The sequence below is a fragment of the Nicotiana tabacum genome, chromosome 8 (genome assembly GCF_000715075.1).
Source record: "Nicotiana tabacum cultivar K326 chromosome 8, ASM71507v2, whole genome shotgun sequence".
Classification (NCBI taxonomy): Eukaryota; Viridiplantae; Streptophyta; class Magnoliopsida; order Solanales; family Solanaceae; genus Nicotiana; species Nicotiana tabacum.
Window position 1 is genome coordinate 28,821,252 of NC_134087.1, and position 14,625 is coordinate 28,835,876.

The following is a 14,625-nucleotide window of genomic DNA, read 5'->3' on the forward strand; positions in this document are numbered from 1 at the left end:
AAGCTAAAGACAGAATGTATAAGATTTTACAAGTCTTTCTAAGATTTAATCTTTAAGTCATGATTATGTTATTCATAGGTAGCCACCTAGAATTATAACTACTTAGTCATTTTCTAGGTTATTGGCTTCTTGCCACGTTTGGAGGGTTAATTTATTAATTTTTTATCCACTTATTAGTTAACTGGGTAATTTTCTGTTACTCGGTAATTAATCAATTATCATAAATTAATTAAAATTTTATTTATTTTTAAATTACTTCATATATACCTTATATATTATACTACCGTGGTCATATGGTACCTTGCATGGTACTAGTTCATAATTATCGGGTTTTATCGCTCGACCCGTATTTTATTTCAAATTGGACACTTTCAATGAAACTCGTTTGATTTAATCCGTGTACCCCTTTATCCTTCATAACACTTATTTATCGCTTGTTATAAATAGCGTAAGTATGTTAACATCAAGATGATCTCATCCCCGAGTCTATGTCGGTTAACTGAAAACGAAATTTTAACGTACGAAAACACGAAATGTAACAGAGATAGTGAATCCTTCACCAATATTTGCGTTATTTATACTTAAAAGAGTTAAAATAATGAAGTAAAAAGTCAAAGCGAAAGTAATAAACAAATTATATAAGAGCTATCAAGATAAGAAGTCATTGCACATGGAAAAGAGAATAATATGGTCGGATCGGAGGAGTCAAAGATTACTTACTATTACATAGTGATTTTGTTGTTGCTCCGTCTACTAACTTAGTTTCATAGTTATAGTAAAAATATATATTGTGTCGAGGTATATATACTTTTGAAACCGTTGAGGCTCAAAAGAGGAAGGGAACGACTTACGAGGCCAAGGGCGAAGCTAGGTGGACGGAAGTGGCCGAAACCCCTTCACCCGAAAATTATCGTCGTGTATATAAGGTTAAATCTTTTCATATATATATTGAATGTTGAATTTTATTTAGCTTTTTTACGTATTTACTTTTTTTTTATTTGTTTGAATCCTCATGGTAAAAATCTTTTACCCTTTGGGTCGGGATAAAGTTTGCGCACACACTATCCTCCCCAAATTCCATTTATGAGATTTTACTGAATTTTGTTGTTGTTGGTAAAAATCCTACTTGGCCCAGTGTATGAGGTTGTCAGAGCATGACCTAATCATGGTCAGCAATGATTCCTCTTTCTTTTTTACATTTTTTATCTGACCAAGGCTAGATCATGCTTGCAAGAAACAAAAAGCAGATCAAACACCTTGCTTAACGTATGGTAAGGATGGGAAAAGCAAACTAGAAGTAGATTGCTGGGGAAAGAAAATAAACAAAGGGGAGTACTTGGTGATGATGTTTATTAGTAGCTCAAAGAGCTATAAATTAGAGAAACATGCATCCTAATTTCGCAATATGGTAAGCGTACAAAACTAAACGTAGTGCAGCCAACATAAATGAAGCTGACATCCCACTGTTTGCTTAGTTCACTATTTCTCATTATCAAATCTCCGATAATAAGCTATGTTTACAAGTCTAACACATAAGTCCGTTATCGTCCAGCGGTTAGGATATCTGGCTTTCACCCAGGAGACCCGGGTTCGATTCCCGGTAACGGAACGTTTTTTCTTTCCTTACTCAAAATTTTGAATATAACAGCCTTAATTGGTTATATAACAAAGTAGTAGCATTCGGCGCTCAAAATCCTTACTTTTTTGCTTATGTTTGGCGTGTGCCTGTGTGTGGAATGAAATTTTGATTCTAGTAAGGAAAGGGAGGGAAATAATTCTCCAAAGCTCTTCCTTTTAATCACTTGATTTGGGTGACCATTTATAGTATCAAAGTGATCAACACTCAAATTCATATTATATCATTGTTATTTGCAGTTTTACCTTGGACTAGTTCCATTAAAAGTTCTTTTTCCTCCAAATGAGTAGAACTGAAGAAAAATGATTTGGGAATAGCAAATTTTAGCAGGACACTTTTATTTTCAAGTGAGCAATAAGTCATTTATCAACCTTCTTTTCAACTTGCAAGGAATACTTGAATGTAGAACAGAGTTCATGTCTGTTCTTTGTGTTCCATTGTCATTGGAATCACAATAACAGACAAGTTATCACTGCTACCTTTACTAAATGCATTTTGGACAATGCAGTCGGCTAAAGAGGATGAAGATGGACAGAAAGATGAGTCAATGGACGTCGCGTTCTCTTTAGCATTTCCTCCATGTAAAATATCACAGACATCCTGGGGACTCATTCTCTCAAATATACCATCAGATCCTATCACCACATAGCAGTCGTCAGTTGTCAAATGTCTCCAACTCATGACCTCTGGTTCAGCAATAACTCCATACCTAGAAATACCAAAAGAAAATAGATCAGCGGAAACGCTCTACTCACTGCTTTGTGTTCATGGCATAACACAAGGACTGCTGAGCATGCAGTTTGAGTCAAAAAGAACAACTAATGGCAAAGGGTTAAGGATGGACCTTTTCAGACGAATATCTCCAATAGACCGTGAGACAGCCAATATACCATTGACACGAGGTACACCAATAACAAGTACAACCCCGCCAGCTGCTTCAATTCTAACCTTTTCATCATCTCTATCAGGATGGTGATCCCTTGTTAGTTCTTCAGCTTGAAGTCTTGTCACCAAATTATCTGAGATGTTCAAGCAGAGCAGACAGAGTAAAAGGATAGCAAGAGAACTGGAAAACTGACGATAAATAATCCGCGTTTTAGCCGGGAGCAACAATGTGCTAATCAACAGACAAGTTTTAGTGAACAATAGTTGGAAGATTTTAGACCTTCACTGTCCTGATCAAAGTGAGTTCTCCTCGAGCATAAGAGTGCTTTTGAGTCACCCAGGTTACCAACTAATATCTGCCCACTCATCCAAAGAACAACTGTTGCAGTTGATCCAGAAATGTAGTCATTGTTCAAAGCTTCCTGCACAGAGAATTTGACTTGAAAATCTGAAGGGCAGCTCAAGAGAATAACAAACACAAGAAAAATTGTATGTGCCTGGGAAAATTCTGAATCTATATCTTGGATTGTTCTCAAGAAGGCTTTCTCTAGGATGCCATGTGTCGATTCCTCATCAACTACACATAATGCACCATTAGAACTGTGTAAACAACAAACATCAATACTTGTACTGTTGAGAGTAGATTTATAGGTAGAAATACTTTCCTATAGTTTGTGATGCATAAAAGTATATTCACATGCTTTTCGTTTTAATGCAATTACCAACTCATATGCAGATGCAATGTTAGAGGTGTTTCATACCATTTACATGGCAACAGACAGATTGAGGGGCTTGGCAAAGTAATGTTGCAGAAAATAACCAGAGATACTAATAACAAGTTCTAGAAAGAAATTCTAAATTTCTGTATGACAGGTTACAAACCTTTGAATTTCAAGCTATATTGACCTGCTTCTTCATGCTCCTTACTGTGTGAGAAGAGTTTCTTGTATGTGTTGAAAACCACATGCAATAAAAAGTAATCTAAAAACTTTTGAGAAGCCTTCTCACTAGCTTCCTTGCCTCCATGTCCATCAAAAACTGCCGCTATACCCAGGCTAGCTTCGTTAGGCCCATCTTCACCTAGTGATCATGAAGAAAAAGATGAGCAGGATGAACCAGGAACTTGGGATATTTTACGTGTACATTACATGGTTTGTGTTGATGTGTTCAACATCTTCTGCAACAAAAGGAATGGTCATCATAATGCATTCAACATTTTGACTGACCAAAGAGTTCTCAATTCTCATGCAATAGTGGCTACCCTATTTTTGGGCCTTCAAAGAAAGAAGGGTCCCAAATAGGTACTACCTTGGTAGTTTGAGATAGATATATAGCCAACAAGTCCAAGTTAACTCTCACGCAATAGGAAAGGCAGTAGCTGTAGCTCTTTTATTAAACTGAGAAATCTGAATAAGCCAAGAGGGTAGAGTTTGAAATTACCTAAAACGGGAACAATAACACGAGGATAACATATAATACGGTCTTCTTGGTATTTCCTACGCCCCTGATGCGTAGCTACCAGGCAGTTATCTGTTCCAATAGCAGCAGAAAATTCCCACTGAGGACATTCAGGTGAGTCAAAAACTGCTGAAGCACCACCCTCATCATAAGCTATCATACAGGATACTGAGACCTCATAAGCGTAACTCGAGCAAAGAAATGCTCCAAAGAGAAGTGCAACCTTTTCTCCTTCCATTGCAAACTCTGCCATCAAAACCAAGCCGTAATTTATGACACAATATTTCAAACAGACATGGAAATTTTGAGTCCATTTACATATCCAACTTCCTGGAGACAAAAAATTTGAGAGTTAGTTTTGCCCAAGTAAAACACACACTGTCTGGTTGGTCCAGCAAATATTTACATAATCAGGTTATTTAACAATTAACTGCTGAAAAATCTTATCAAAGTGCTCTTTTTAACCAATCTTGGTGTAGCATAGTAACCTGGAAAAGAGGGTGCCTAGCCTGTTGAAGCCTGTCAACTGAAAGTATTTTACACTGTCGGTGGATAAAATCTAAATTCACCTGACTGCACGCATCGCAAAGACATAAAATAAGAGGCAAAACAAACAAAACAAAAAAAGAAGGAAAAAATAAATCAATATTGTAATAAACACAGTCGGATACTATTCGGCCATGATATAGAATACTGGAGACTAGGATGTAGCTTCCGAAACAGGAAAAGAAGATAAAACAGAAGCAGTTTGACCAAGTAGAGGACACTCTGCGTTGCCAACAGATGCGATCAAAACTGTAAACAGATTCACAAGCACAAATGGAATTGATACCAAAAGGTTTTGTGATTGCAAACACATCCAATGCTGCTCTCCATATTGCTCTTTTTTACTTTTGTTATACAACAATAACAATTACGCTTCAGTCTCAAACAAGCTGGGATTAGCTATGTAAATCCTCCCTGACCACGCTACGGCATTTAGATCATCTCTTTTTTACTTTTCATATGATGGAAATTTTTTTCGTTAGAAATATTGTCCTTGCTCAAATCATTTTTAATGCTCTTTTCTTCGCTCCAATTAAACTCAGCTCTAGGTGGGCTATACTTTTTATACCAAAAACAGATGAATATATAAGTGTAGCAGGGCATTACACCATGCTACATTGATCCTAGCGTAGGAGAAACATACTTCACCTTTACACATTGTTGCGGAAGCCAAATGTATAGAGTGTGAATAAGTCACAACTACTATACCAAAATTTATGACAGCCACCAAATAATAAATAAGACAACAAAGCAACAATAAAGGGAACACCAGAATTTATGAGGTTCGGCTAATTTTGCCTACTCCTCGGACACAACCAATATTTTATTCCACTCTAAAAATACAAGTGAAATAATACTAAAGAGAGAAGATACAAATGCCTTAAACAGATGAGAAGGCAAATGAGAGGTGTATCTAAATCCTAAACATTAAGCCTTCTTTTATAGGGGGAAAATCCCCCCAACTTTTGTTTTCCCACCGATGTGGGACAAACATTTTGCCAATTTCAACACACATAATTGGAACTAGAAACAATAAGAAATCCTAAGACCAACCATGAAAGCACTTTCCCTGCCTAAAACTGGTTTCGTACCATACCGAGAATTAGGAATAGAAAGGGACCTCTTTCACTTGCCGGCACAAGTCATTTTCCTTAAGACTTCACAAATATACAAACTCTAGATTATATTACTTTGCTTCCATCAATACTTACATATTGTCCTCAATTAACACTCAAAATATTACGTACCAAAATACTATCATCATATCCTATATTCTACTTTACATGATCACTTTATCGCCACTTACTCTTATACTCAATCCAAACACAGGAAAATCATCCAAATCATGATTTCGTGAAGTAAATTATGATATGGAAAACACTTTCCTCAAAATCAAACATGGAAAAGTCAAGCATCTTTATGGCAGGTATGGAGGATGACATCAAGAATCAATTGGTACAGCTAACAGGGTTCTCAGTAGGCACTTTGCCAATAAGATACCTGGGATTGCCTCTTTCCTCTAAGAAGTGGAGTAAGATTGATTGCCACCAGCTTGTGGACAAGATAACAAGCAGGATTACAAGTGCCTATGCAAAACATTGTCATATGCAGGGAGATTGCAAATTATTAATGCAGTGTTGTTTTCAGTTTATAACTTTTGGGGTGCAGTCTTTGTTTTGCCTCAAGAGTATACTAAAAGAAGTAGACAGGAAGTGCAGAGAATACGTATGGGGAAGTACTGAAGGAAAGAGGAAAGTTACGTTGGTTTCATGGGAAAAAATCTGTAGACCAAAGAACTGAAGAAGTATGGAGGTCTCAATGTGAAAAGTTGCAAACTATGGAACATTGCTTCTGTAAGAAAGCTAATATGGCAAATAGCATGCAAAGAAGACACATTGTGGATTAAATGGATCCATGGACTGTATATGAGAGGCAACCAAGATATCTGGACTCATGTACCTCCTGTGGATAGTAGCTGGTATTGGAGGAAACTTAATTCTCTCAAAGATGTGATGACTAGCTGGTACACAGGTGACGTCTACAATCTGACCTCAAATGGGTGCTATTCTGTTAGCAAGAGCTACATTGCACTACTGGGAGAGATGGACAGTCTTCAAGAAGCAGATATGATATGGAATTCAATTATGCTGCCAAGACATAGTTTTATAGTGTGGTTGGCTAGTCAAGACAAATTGCTTACAAAGGAGAGGATGGAAAGGCTGCATATCCAAGTGGAGGATGCGACATGCTGTCTATGCACTGATAGTAAGAGGGAAACACATAATCATCTATTTCATGAATGTAGCTGGACACTGGAAGTAAAAGAAGCACTGGAAAGATGGACGGGCATCAGAACACAAAAAGCAAGATACTATACGATGCTTAAAATGGATCAAGGGGAGGCACTAGAAACAATTCAAGAAGGAAATAGCAGCTGCATTACTGGGAGCAAGAATTTATCATACTTGGCAGGCGAGGAACTGGAAGTAATTCAGAGGGACATATATTACTACATTTATAGCAACAGAACAGATAAAGAAAGAAATAGTGGAGAGAATAGAATGTAGGAAAAACTATAGGAAAGCAAGCAAATGTAAATATCTGATCCAACAGTTTTGTAACTATTTTTTTTTTCTGTTCTGAGGGGTTGACATACTGCTGCTTCTCCTAAATGCTCGATAGGTGTAAAGTTTGGTTTGTCTTATGGTAATACATCCCAGTTTTACCAACAAAAAAAATCAAACATACTCTTATTTTTCGTTTTCTCCTAAAATTGTTGATTAATTACTAACATACCCAAAACAAGCAAGAAGAAGTCAGTGCCGAAAATCCACAGATGAAAAACGCAAGCTTTAACTCAATCTGCTAACGAGCAGTTAACTTTGCATAAAATTTGAAGCATTATGTAGCAGCCTAGCAGATAAATAAAACTGCAATATTTTCTTAATATAACTTAATTTTGTGCATATTACCAGGTGCCAGTCTTGCATTGCCTGTGTGTTGTTATTGTTGTTAATGGGAGAAGGGACAAGATTCCATCGCAAAAGAGGAAAATTTCAACTTTCGGCAAGGAAATTGCATTTATGGGCCGGGTAATAAATTTGGACCTTAAAGCGGCCCAATATCTGAAGGACTCTCTTAATTTGTCAAAAGGGGTATTATCAAGGGAAAGTGCACAGTTAGCCAGTAATAAGATATGTATTTACTTTTAAGTCATTGTTTAAAATGTCTTTAGTCTTTAGTTACTGCTTTAATAAACTTTTACCCATCCGGACGAAAATACCCTTCTGTTCATAAAGTTCAGGACCAAGTGTCCTTAACTTATGAGCTTGTTACTGTAAGTTCAGGACTAGTCGTCCTTAATTTATGAGCTTGTAAGTCTAAGATTAGGACTACCTGTCCTTAACTTTTGAACTTGCAACTCTAAGTTAAGGATCACTTGTCCTTAATTTCTGTGCTTGTAACTCTAAGTTAAGGACCAAGTGTCCTTAATTTTTGAACTTCCAACTCTAAGTTCAAGACCAAGTGTCCTTAACTTATGAGCTTGTTACTGTAAGTTCAGGACTAGCTGTCCTTAATTTATGAGCTTGTAAGTCTAAGTTAAGAATTACTTGTCCTTAACTATTCCGATAACCTCCCTACTTTTGACGACCCTCCTCCATTTTTTCAGACAACTGCATGTCTCACTCCCTCTTCTTCACACTCAACCTTTTAAGCTACATACTTACTTTTCCTCAATCTTTATCCTAAAAAGAAAAGTCCTAAAGATCGAGCATAACAGTAGCTTGCGGGAATTTTATGTGGGATGGAAGACTGTTGACAAAGAATAGACTATAGCCAAGTTACAACTCATGAAAATCCGATGCCTTCACTCACGCCGTTTAGGAAGGAAAAGAGATAAAAGAAAGGGTAACACTGTCTTTTCATATTAATTTTAATAGACTAGTGGCTACATTTGCTCAGCATTAAAATGCTGGATAAAAAGTAAATACCATTTTAAAAAGTGGCTACCCCCACATAATTTTTGTCTATAACATACATAATGTATGTTCAGTTCTTGGCATCCAAAACTTACTTAGTTTACAAGGTAATAGATATTCAAACTATTCAAACATCTTTCTTTTTTTTATGTGTAATTGTTTACTCAACTATTTTTTTAACATTATTTTGCAAATACATGATTTGGCATACACGTGCAATGCACGTGCCGAGAAACTAGTATAGAGAAAATGCATAATTACCCCCTAACCTATACCCAAAGTTCCAACTACACACTTTTTCTTCACAGGAATCCTAGTACCCCCTAAACTATTTTTTACCTTAATATCTTGGACCTTTTGTGCTGGTCATGCCTAGTGATTTTATTGATTATATGGTAAGAAAAGAGAGTAAAAGTACGAAGGGTGATGTCGTGCATATTTTTATTATATGATTGTTTTGGTGAGGACGAGAGTAAAAACACGAAGGGTGATGCCGTGCATTTGTTGATTTCTGATTCTTTGTTGATATCCGAGTTATGTTGTTTCTTTCATTACTTGGTGTTATTTGATTCACTTCGAGGTTATAGATTCTCTTACCCTACTTGTCTTGTGATTGTTGTTTGGGTGAGGAAAGCGTAAAGCACGAAGGGTAATGTCGTGTATTGTTTTGGTGAGGACGAGAGTAAAAGTACGAAGGGTGATGCCGTGCCAATTTGTTGATTTCTGTTTCATTGTTGATATTCTAGTTATGTTGTTTCTTTGCTTACTTGATGCCTTTCTATTCGGAACTATTAGTTCCCCCACAACATGTTTTCCCCTCCCACATTGACTGATTATTTCTGTATCTCTTTTCCTCTGCATATATATATATGAACTGCACAGGTTATTTGGAGTCTGGTCCTAGCCTCGTCACTACTTCACCAAGGTTAGGCTGGACACTTACCAGCACATGGGGTCGGTTGTGCTGATACTACACTCTGTGCTCTTTTGTACAGATCCAGATCTTGGACAGCAGCAGTAGTGTGGGAGCCAGTCTTCAGTCCAATGAAACCCGAGGTAGCCTTGCAGGCGTTCGCAGACCCAACATCTCCTCTATCTTTTATTTCAGTCTGTTATCTCATGTATTCGAGACAAATAGTTTATATCTTTCTTTCAAACGGTTGTATTTAGTACTCTTAAAAGTTCGTGAGTAATGTGGCACCAGTTCTTGGGTAGAGGAATATGTTGATTTTCGCATTATTGTTCAGTTTCTTTAAATCTAAGTCTTCCGCATATTTATTTAATTTTGTTGTTTTCATGATATTACTGATAATAGCTAAAAGAAGTAATTTGGTAATGAAGTAAGCGGTCAAGGATTGGCTTGCCTAGATCACATTAGTAGGTGCCATCACGACTTCCGAGGGGGGAAAATCTGGATCGTGACAAATAAACTTTGATCTTTCATCAACTCTTTCGTTGTCTCTCCATTTGAAAAACTTGCAATTTGTGGCTTGAAATTTAAAGAATTCAATAACGACCCAATTAACATTAATTTTCAAGTTAATCGATAGGCTTAGAACATGAACACATACCTCATAGTGAGGACAAGACCAAAATCGTCTTCCGGAATTCCAATCTGACCAAGAAGTTTGCATTTGCAGCAAAATACCATATTTGCATCGCACTTCAGCATTGAACATTGGATCATCTTCGTCCATGCACAATTTATTCAACTTGGTGTTTGCCATTCCTAACTCTAAGATTTTATAGACCGAAATTGGGGAAGAAATTAAAAAACCCTTAACAGAAAAAAGAGTCAAAGGGAGGAATTTACACAAAAAAATCACTTACTTCTTCAAACCAAAGAAAATTGCAAATTAAAACTCACCTTCAAAGGTCTTGAAAATGGCTGACATAATGGGAAAGAAGAACGTTTTATGTTTAGAAGAAGGGGTCTTCCAAATCAGCTTTGAGAACAACACGTGTCCATTTTTTATAGGCTAAAACCTTTTTATTTAATTTACTACGCGCTTGGGGAAGGTGTGTTCATGTTCCAGTCCAGCTCAACATAAAAGGTCCAAGATATTAAGGTAAAAAATAGTTTTGGGGGTACTAGGATTCCCGTGAAGAAAAAGTGTGTAGTTGGAACTTTGGGTATAGGTTAGGGGGTAATTATGCATTTTCTCTATACTAGTTTCTCGGCACGTGCATTGCACGTGTATGCCAAATCATGTATTTGCAAAATAATGTTAAAAAAATAGTTGAGTAAACAATTACACATAAAAAAAAGAAAGATGTTTGAATAGTTTGAATATCTATTACCTTGTAAACTAAGTAAGTTTTGGATGCCAAGAACTGAAAAGAACGGGAAGAGAATAAAATGAATTACCAGATTTAGGAATTGAAAAGAATGAACCAAGAAATTTTCAGTAATTCGCACAAAAGAGAAGTACAGTTCTGTTCCATTATGATTCTTAACTGCTACTCTCAATAGCCATGAAAAATTGATAAGCAGAACCCCGTTGTATCAAGCACGCAAGTGAAGAAAGAAATGACTGTTTGAAGTGATAAAGAGTAGTGTTTAATTAACTTACAATTTTGATAGTCAATAAGGATTATGAAACATTGAGAGTTGTTTGTAGGTATTTGGAACGGTGGCAACTTAGAAACAATCTTTCTTAACAACGTTGCCTTCTTCCTAGGCGTTAGTTTTTTATTTTATTAAATAGGATATTTAGTTTAATTAATAAAATACATTTATGTTATTTAAAAGGGTAATTAATGGGAGGGAAAAATACGTATCATAAAGAAGGAAAAGGGACAGGGGAAGGGGGAGACATAAAATAGGAGTTATAATGAAAATGAGGATGGGGGAATTTTACAAAGGGAAACCCGAGAAACATAATGTAAAAGAAGAAAAATAGAGGAATTTTAGGAGAATAGGTTAATAATATATTTTGTTTAGTAGATAAGAGAATTAATTATCATTTTAAATTGGTAACATAGGACTTTCTTAACGGATAAGATAGAGAAGACATAATGATAAACAGAACCCAAAAATCTTTACTGAATACATATGTTCTTTTTTACTGTACTCACTTTAGCAATAGAAGCATTTAGTAGTAGGATTCCAGCCACGTTCATTGTAACTTAGATTTATGATTTAATAGTTGGGAAAAAAAATAATTTAACAAAAACATAATTTTATAGGAGTAGTGTTTACTGAAGGGTAAAATGGTCTTTCAACTTTTGAAGGACATTTTAGTAAACTAACTTCACCTAAAAGTGTTCATGCTTATAATATAATATGATATAGAAGATAGATATTCAACTATTATTTTGAAAGCGGCTATACAATGTCATTTTCCCGTCGGTATTTGCTAAGCCCCCTTTTTGCATCATGGTTAGTAAATGATCATCTTTTTATTTTTCTTGTAACTATGGACCTTTTAAAGCACAGTCTAAAAATTTTTTTTATTGAATTTAAAATTTTATTAGGAATATTAAACTACGGTCTAAAATTTTATAAATTATTGCAAACCTTAAACTATAGTCTAATGTTTTGGCAGCAAACTGAAAATTGTTTGAGTAAACATTAAATCTGAATATAAAGTTGTCGAAAAATTATGGATATTGGATAATAAATTCAGCAACTACACTATCATTTTATCATATACTAGTGTTAGTGTACGCGCTTTGCGCGTGTACCCTATTTCAAAAGTAAAAACTTTTTTAAAATTTATCTTTGAATTATAAAATTAATAAAAGTTTAAGTTCCTAAAAATAATTAATATGATCGTATATAATTAACTTTATAATGAAAGAATTGTCCAACATAAATATCAGTTAATAATTCAACTTAAAATTTATACCAATGACTAAAATTAGAATTGAAAGTGTGTACTTGGCTTTGAAGTGTCTATAATTTATTCTTTCAACCAGGTCTTATGAATTTGGTTTTTAATTTTTGTTGTGTCTGTATAATCAATTTTCATTTAAATTGGGACTTTTTAAATGTAAGCCTAATTTAATTAAAAGAATATTTTAATTTTTTAAACTATATTGAAAACGGGGACGCGAAAAAAAATCGGCTAGGAAAATATAGGAATTGAACTTTTATCCAAGTTATGTAGCAGTTGTATGGTAGCGAGATTGTTATCTCTATAGCACCGGGGCTACTGTCCCGTGCATAGATTTTGTTTGTGAGTTGTTTATAATTTCAATGGTAATAAAAGTTTTTAATTACCAAAAAATAACTGGAAAAAGAAAGGAGAAGAGCATTCAAAAATTGTGATTTAAAGTTTACAAATATGACGTCTTCGTGTTCATGCTATATACGGTATATTATTCAAATTTAATGATACAATTATAATAGAGAAATAATTATTTATGGCAAGGAAATAACATAGTATGCATATCTCTTGTATTTAGTAAGCTACATTGGCGAAAAGTTTTCTCATGCTACAACAAGGGGAGAAAAAGGTCTCCAAATCATAAAATAAAAATAAAAATAAAAAAATTAAAAGTGGGCATGCTTACATGTAATCCGTGAAAATTTAATAAGAAAAAGGAAGGCAGAATACATAAATAAGCCCCTAAACTTGGCCTTTTTTTTCGTCTGGACACTTAAACTAACCTCATGACCTATTGAGCACTCAATCTCTATTCAAAGTGTGCCTATTAGACACTAGAAGCTGAAGCAATCCAGAAAATAAGATGCGTGTAATTCACCCTCTGGTGATGTGGCAAAACCAATGAAAATAGACATGTGGCTCTTTCCCCAAAAGACTTTAAGGCAATTTCTTTTTTAGAAAAAAAAAAAAAAAAGAGTATTAAAAAAGAGAACGCAACTCTGGTTTTTCCAACTCTACTCCCCCGTTCATCTTCTTCTTCCTAGAAAATTACGCAGTTGTTTTCAAATCTCAATTAATTTGTAGTTTATTTTGTTAGTTCATGATTTTTTTCTCCATTGGTCTTCTTTCCCAGAATGATTTTCCTTTTTTTTTAAAGACTTCTTAGACCATATCGGAGATTATTCTCGTCGAGATCGTCACGTGTCATCCGCCGAATTATGGCCAAGTTCCATAGATATTGGTCAAAGTTTTTATTTTCTAACTCGGGGAACAATATTGAATCTGTTATGGAATATCAAACAATTAATTGCAAAAAACGCTTCTGGGTCTACTTATAATGGAAGTACCAGTTAGTATTTTGGAAATAAACCAACAAATCTTACATCACCAGCCCCAAAGAGAACAACGAGAATTCTTCAACAATTATGAAAGTAAAATAAAAATTTAAAAGTGTGATGAGAAGAAAATTGTTCTTTACATTTTTCTTTCTTTATTGCCGGGTATATTCTTGAAGTTCTCTGCGAAATTTGTGTGCAGTATTCTGTTTGTAGTTGTTTTAATTTGATGAAGTTATGTTATTGAAGAGAGAGGGGGGGGGGGGGGGGTCAATGGCCATGGTCATGGTGGTTTGTAGGTGTCGAGAGAAATTTTCTGTTTTCAGGAAAGAAAATAAGATAAAAATCAGTGGCTAGTGGTGCTTCTTAGTAGGAAATGATACGGAGGAATCATGGGAGATCAGGAAGGTGTGACCCCAATGGCGAAGAAGAAGACTATTTCAGCTCTTTTTTAACTGGTTCACGCGCTTAAAATGGGTGATATCCACCTTCTGGGCCATGTCAGCTTCTAGTGTCTAATCGGCACAGTTTGAATAGAGATTATGAGGTTAGTTTAAGTGTCTAGATGTAAAAAAAAGGTCAAGTTTAAGGGCCTAATTCTGCCAAAAAGGAATGCATACACATGTTAAACTATGAAAGGAAAAAGGACTTCAAAACCTAAAAGGAATGGAAAGAAATCCTAAATATTAGGGAAATAATTAATTATCTATTCTTAAATATAAGGAAACTAATTAAATATTTATTCCTAAATATTAAATGACCATTTCGTCTAATGTAAAATTAAATTTAAAGGGTAAAAAAGACGAATGACATTTCGCTAAGGGCCTTCGTGCTTTTAATATAGTATTAGTATCTATGAATGTGCGTTGCACGTTAATAATGGCACGTGATGATTTAAATATTTATTTATATGAAGGAACAATAAAATTTAATTAAATGAGAGAAATTTTATG

At 35.0% G+C, this 14,625-nt stretch overlaps 1 protein-coding gene and 1 non-coding gene across 10 annotated transcripts; one reads left to right on the plus strand and one right to left on the minus strand.

Annotated features, from left to right (window-relative positions):
* Window positions 1-1,537: 1,537 nt before the first annotated feature.
* Window positions 1,538-1,609, plus strand: TRNAE-UUC (transfer RNA glutamic acid (anticodon UUC)). The gene has a single exon. It is a non-coding gene; the product is annotated as a tRNA-Glu (tRNA).
* A 362-nt stretch (window positions 1,610-1,971) lies between these two features.
* Window positions 1,972-7,605, minus strand: LOC107810307 (putative protein phosphatase 2C 51). 9 transcript variants are annotated; one of them, XM_016635070.2, is made up of 8 exons: window positions 7,498-7,581; window positions 4,468-4,552; window positions 3,962-4,225; window positions 3,404-3,601; window positions 3,019-3,098; window positions 2,802-2,943; window positions 2,481-2,655; window positions 1,972-2,345 (listed from the first exon to the last, which is right to left on the minus strand). In XM_016635070.2, exons 3-8 carry the CDS (start codon window positions 4,215-4,217, stop codon window positions 2,051-2,053), a joined length of 1,146 nt encoding a protein of 381 aa, XP_016490556.1. In that variant the 5' UTR covers window positions 4,218-4,225; window positions 4,468-4,552; window positions 7,498-7,581; the 3' UTR covers window positions 1,972-2,050. The 9 variants fall into 9 exon arrangements, with proteins under 9 accessions (XP_016490556.1, XP_016490554.1, XP_075075241.1 ...); XM_016635068.2 differs by having other exon boundaries at window positions 3,962-4,309; XM_075219140.1 differs by lacking the exon at window positions 7,498-7,581 and adding an exon at window positions 7,322-7,491.
* Between the last annotated feature and the right edge of the window lie 7,020 nt (window positions 7,606-14,625).